General features: G+C 39.5%; 1 protein-coding gene across 1 annotated transcript in view; it reads right to left on the bottom strand.

The window, feature by feature from the left end:
- Positions 1–528: 528 nt before the first annotated feature.
- The window catches only part of galk1 (galactokinase 1), a 22,100-nt gene continuing 16,812 nt past the window's right edge, over positions 529–5,816 (bottom strand). Inside the window, exon 8 of the mRNA XM_014340914.2 lies at positions 529–872. Coding sequence (XP_014196400.1) covers positions 798–872 — 75 coding nt within the window. The 3' untranslated portion in view covers positions 529–797. The remainder of the gene's footprint in view (positions 873–5,816) is intronic.

The raw sequence follows: 5,816 nt of genomic DNA, 5'->3' as shown, positions 1-5,816 counted from the left end.
CCTTGATGTCCCCAGGTATTGTTTTCATGAATCCTTAATGTTAGTGTATAGGACCAAAAATGTATTTTCATGTAAAAAAAAAAAAAAAAAAAAAAAAGTAAATAAAAATATTTAATCAGTAATACTGACTTCTAGTGGGGCTAATTCCTTTTCTTCTTTTTGTGTGCAGACTACTCTCACCTTCTTGTTGTTAATTGTTCTAACTAGTGGTTTGCACCTTGATGTAATTTCTATTCATAAAGGCATCTCTTGATGTAAGATTTGATGATATCTTGACTTGGTTAGATGTCATGAAGCTTTTTTTCTTAAAATAAATAGTAATGAATAAAATAATTGAACAATAATTTTCCTGTTTGTCTAAATTAACTTCAGCAGTCAGTGGTCATATATTGACCCCATAAAATCAAAGTTTACTGAAATGACCTTCACATTTAAGTGAAATTCATCCGTGTGCTAATATTAGCTGACACATTTCAATATAGAATTAAAATGAAAAAACAAGTTAAAACAAAAAAAGTTCTGAAAACATTCACATTTTAGAAACATGGTTTATTAATAGAGATGTGGGATCAATATAAAATCATAAATCGTAAATAAACCCAGCTGGATTTCCATATCAAAAATATTAAGCAGTTGCTACAAGTCATCTTAAGCAAAGTTTTTTTATAAACATGTTTCAACAATAAAGGCACTTGCCCAACTCTTTTCAATCAACATTAGTGTGTATTGCAGTACACCACTCAATGAAATTAAAGAAAGAAAATCAAATTAAAGGAATGCAGAGGTGTTGACAAAGGTCAGGTCAAAGTGAGAACTTGCGTGCCCTGTGCAGGAGTTGTGACATAGAAAGTCGCAGTCCCACTGTATTTCTCCTGTAGAGGAAAAAGGAGAAACACACACAGAGACACAGTATGCACAGTGGGTAAAACTACATAAAACAACAATTATACATATTTTTTGCAACCTTATCTGAGAACATTAATAAGAAGTGTGTGAGAAGCACTTTTAAAAATCACTTTCGCTGACAGTAGTAAGTAAAAACTAAAGTTCACCCCATGAAAGTTCGCGGGGTGGTCAAGTGGAAACAGCCAGATTTTGTGTTTCAGCTACACACCTGTCATCATTGCTCTGGATGAAACTATCGTACCTCCTACCATTTTACTACTTACATAAAAAGTTTTAATTAGTTAATATTTTAAGTAAGTAAAATGTATCTATATAGCACTTTTCATAGATAAAAATCACAAATTGCTAACAATAAAACCAATAAAACAATGAATTGAAAAAGATAAATCAACAAATTAATTTAAAGCTCTTCTCTATAGAAATATCTTCAGCTGCTTTTTAAAAGAGTCAATAGAAGCTGCACAGTGTACAGACAGTGGAAGAGAATTCCACGGCCTCGGTGCCACTGCCCGAAAAGCCCCATGTGTTTTGAACCAGTACGTGGGACCAACAGCAACCTCCGACCCCAAGACCTACGTGCTTGGGAAGAAGCATGAGGTTTCAACAGGTCAGAGATATACTGGGGGGCTTCATCATGTAGAGCCCTAAAATCTAAAACAAAAATTTTAAAATGAAACCTAAAATTTAACAGCAACCAATGAAGAGAAGTCAAAACTGCAATAATGTGCGATATCTTGCTAGTGCCAGTTAAAAGTCCTGCCTGAGCATTCTGAACAGTTGAAGGCGATCCAAAACTGATTTGTTGAAACAAGTCAAAAGTCGGTTATAGTAATCCAAACGAGAAGAGATAAAAGCATGAATAATCATGTCAAGTTCCGCCTTTGACACCAGTAGTCTGAGTTTGGAAATGTTTCTTAGATCATAAAACAGTTCTGAACCAGTTGTTTGTAGTGATTCTCAAGTGACATTTAACTGTCAAATATAATGCCAAAATTTCTGAGACATGATTGAACAAAAACTGATATGCTGCTTAATTTCTGAAATCATATTGTCAGGAGCAATAATCAAAGTTCCTGTTTTATCTGTATTTACAGTGGCTTGCAAAAGTATTCGGCCCCTTGAACTTTCCCACATTTTGTCCATTACAGCCACAAACATGAATCAATTTTATTGGAATTCCAGGTGAAAGACCAACACAAAGTGGTGCACACGTGAGAAGTGGAACGAAAATCATACATGATTCCAAACATTTTTTACAAATAAATAACTGCAAAGTGGGGTGTGCGTAATTATTCAGCCCCCTGAGTCAATACTTTGTAGAACCAGCTTTTGCTGCAGTTCCAGCTGCCAGTCTTTTAGGGTCTGTCTCTACCAGCTTTGCACATCTACAGACTGAAATCTTTGCCCATTCTTCTTTGCAAAACAGCTCCAGCTCAGTCAGATTAGATGGACAGCGTTTGTGAACAGCAGTTTTCAGATCTTGCCACAGATTCTCGATTGGATTTAGATCTGGACTTTGACTGGGCCATTCTAACACATGGATATGTTTTGTTTTAAACCATTCCATTGTTGCCCTGGCTTTATGTTTAGGGTCGTTGTCCTGCTGGAAGGTGAACCTCCGCCCCAGTCTCAAGTCTTTTGCAGACTCCAAGAGGTTTTCTTCCAAGACTGCCCTGTATTTGGCTCCATCCATCTTCCCATCAACTCTGACCAGCTTCCCTGTCCCTGCTGAAGAGAAGCACCCCCAGAGCATGATGCTGCCACCACCATATCTGACAGTGGGGATGGTGTGTTCAGAGTGATGTGCAGTGTTAGTTTTCCGCCACACATAGCGTTTTGCATTTTGGTCTCATCTGACCAGAGCAGCTTCTTCCACATGTTTGCTGTGTCCCCCACATGGCTTGTGGCAAACTGCAAACGGGACTTCTTATGGTTTTCTGTTAACAATGGCTTTCTTCTTGCCACTCTTCCATAAAGGCCAACTTTGTGCAGTGCACGACTAATAGTTGTCCTATGGACAGATTCCCCACCTGAGCTGTAGATCTCTGCAGCTCGTCCAGAGTCACCATGGGCCTCTTGGCTGCATTTCTGATCAGCGCTCTCCTTGTTCGGCCTGTGAGTTTAGGTGGACGGCCTTGTCTTGGTAGGTTTACAGTTGTGCCATACTCCTTCCATTTCTGAATGATGGCTTGAACAGTGCTCCGTGGGATGTTCAAGGCTTGGGAAACCTTTTTGTAGCCTAAGCCTGCTTTAAATTTCTCAATAACTTTATCCCTGACCTGTCTGGTGTGTTCTTTGGACTTCATGGTGTTGTTGCTCCCAATATTCTCTTAGGCTACGTCCACACGTACCCGGGTATTTTTGAAAACGCAGATTTTTCTATGCGTTTGCACCTTTCATCCACACCTAAACGGCGTTTTCGGTGACTGAAAACGGAGATTTTTAAAAACTCGGGCCAGGGTGGATATTTTTGAAAACTCAGTTTTTGATTTACATGTGGACGAGAAAACGGAGAAAACGCAGAAACAGCGTCAAAGGTGTGCGCCTTTTTTGACGTCACACTGTGCGCCACGTTATTGTTTCGGTGAAATGAATTTCTACATACTGTTACTGTTAATTCTACTCTCTGCAGTGTTTAAATGCTTACATATACACACAGTTACTGTCCCTCCACACATACGACTCTGTTCTGCTTCTATGCCCCATTTGTTTACTATTTCCCACCGAGGCTTCTAGACTTCTGATTGGCCAACATTTCTACACGGTTAGGAATATATCGCCACCTGTTGCTTTGGCATGTTCCTAGCAGCGTTTTCCTTCATTTCTGCGTTTACATGTGGACGGGATTATTTTTTAAAACGGAAAATTTCAGTTTTCAAAAATACCCGTGTACGTGTGGACATAGCCTTAGACAACCTCTGAGGCCGTCACAGAGCAGCTGTATTTGTACTGACATTAGATTACACACAGGTGCACTCTATTTAGTCATTAGCACTCATCAGGCAATGTCTATGGGCAACTGACTGCACTCAGACCAAAGGGGGCTGAATAATTACGCACACACCCCACTTTGCAGTTATTTATTTGTAAAAAATGTTTGGAATCATGTATGATTTTCGTTCCACTTCTCACGTGTACACCACTTTGTGTTGGTCTTTCATGTGGAATTCCAATAAAATTGATTCATGTTTGTGGCTGTAATGTGACAAAATGTGGGAAAGTTCAAGGGGGCCGAATACTTTTGCAAGCCACTATAACAGAAGGAAGTTGTTGTTTAGCCATTGTTTGATTTCTGACAGACAATTATTTAAACAAGACAATTTATAAAACTCAGAAGCTTTGAAAGAACAGTATAACTGAATGTCACCAGCGTAGAGATGAACAGAAATAACGTTTGACAATTTGGCCTTGAGGGAGTATATTAAGCAAATAGAGAATCAGACCCAAAACAGATTTCTGAGGTCCCCATAAGGCAGAGCTGATATTTCAGACAAAACTTGATTCAGACAAAACTTGATTCATACAGACACTAAAAGATCTCTCAGATAGATACGACATGAACCATTTTAAAACAACACCAGTAATCCCAAGTCCTTAAGCCTATTTATCATGATACTGTGATCAACAGTATCAAAAGCAGAGGTGAGATCCAATATAAACAGAACTGTGTACTCTCCAGAGTCTGCTGCCATCAAAACATCACTATACACTTTAAGTAAAGTGGTTTCAGTGGAGTGCGATTTGTTGAAATCAGACTGGAAAATGTCCAGAACATTATTTTTCTACAAAAAGTAGTTAAGTTATTCGGCTATTGTTTTGTCTAAGACGGGTCGGCAACCTGCGGCTCTAGTCCTCATACTGCGGCTCCACGTGGTTTGGGAAAATAAATTAGAAGTATTTAGCTGAAGTGTATTTCATTTATGTTAGTTCTTTTTTAACTTTTAGTTCTAAATTGGAAGATTATTGTGATATTGAAATATAAAAATAAAATAAAATTCTACTATTATTTTTTCATCGCTCAAAATAAGTGTCACACTCGTGGAAGCTGGTATACCCGCCGAAAACAAACACCGCTCACGCCTCACAGATGACAGCTGTTAAGCTGCCTGTGTAAAGATGAAAGTGACTTTGTACAGCCCCGATTTGCAGACGCTGTGCACAAAGGTTCGGGAGCAGAAGTCCCATTGTAAACATATCACGGCAGACCCGACAATGTTTCCATGAACATGCTTTTCAGCATCTCTTTATTGACCACTTTTCACACACGGTTGCTGTACGCATACAGCTGGCTGTAGCTTTTCAGCTCGCAGCCCGACACACACCACCAACAACACAACAGCATAGAGGGCACAGACGTTAAGGCAGCGAGGCGTGATTGCGGGTGCCGCTCAGGTGTGTCCGCCTCCCCTGCAGCAGCACTGCAGGCCACGCCCCGCCACACACATTAACCAGGTAAAATACATATTTAGGCAGAATTTTGCAAATATCTATTTTTCATTTTTTAGCAGCATAGTGCTTATTTCCCCAATTATTTTTTAAAAGTCAGGTCAAGGCTCCAAAAGCCCAAAGGCGATATAAGGGTGGCAGCTCACAACAGATTTTGTTTGCTACATGGATCATTCTAGTTCAGCTGGGTGTCTTTCCTTTTGTTATATTAGGCATAGAGGTAAAGCATAAAGGTAAAAAAAACCCCAGTATATACAGTGTTATCTTCATTTTAGATGTCACAAAGTATTTGCGGCTCCCAGTGTTTTCTTTTGCGTGGAAACCCGGTCCAAATGGCTCTTTGGGTCTTAAAGGTTGCTGACCCCTGGCCTACTTGTTGTTCCTAGAGTATTTAAAAGTAGAATGGGAGGCAGAGCCTTCAGTTTTCAGGCCCCTCTTCTGTGGAACCAGCTTCCAGTTTGGAT

Source organism: Haplochromis burtoni, unplaced genomic scaffold (genome assembly GCF_018398535.1).
Source record: "Haplochromis burtoni strain Fernald_Lab_line unplaced genomic scaffold, NCSU_Asbu1 Contig_384, whole genome shotgun sequence".
Classification (NCBI taxonomy): domain Eukaryota; kingdom Metazoa; phylum Chordata; class Actinopteri; order Cichliformes; family Cichlidae; genus Haplochromis; species Haplochromis burtoni.
Note: the sequence above shows the minus strand (reverse complement) of the source record. Positions and strands in the feature narration are given on the sequence as shown.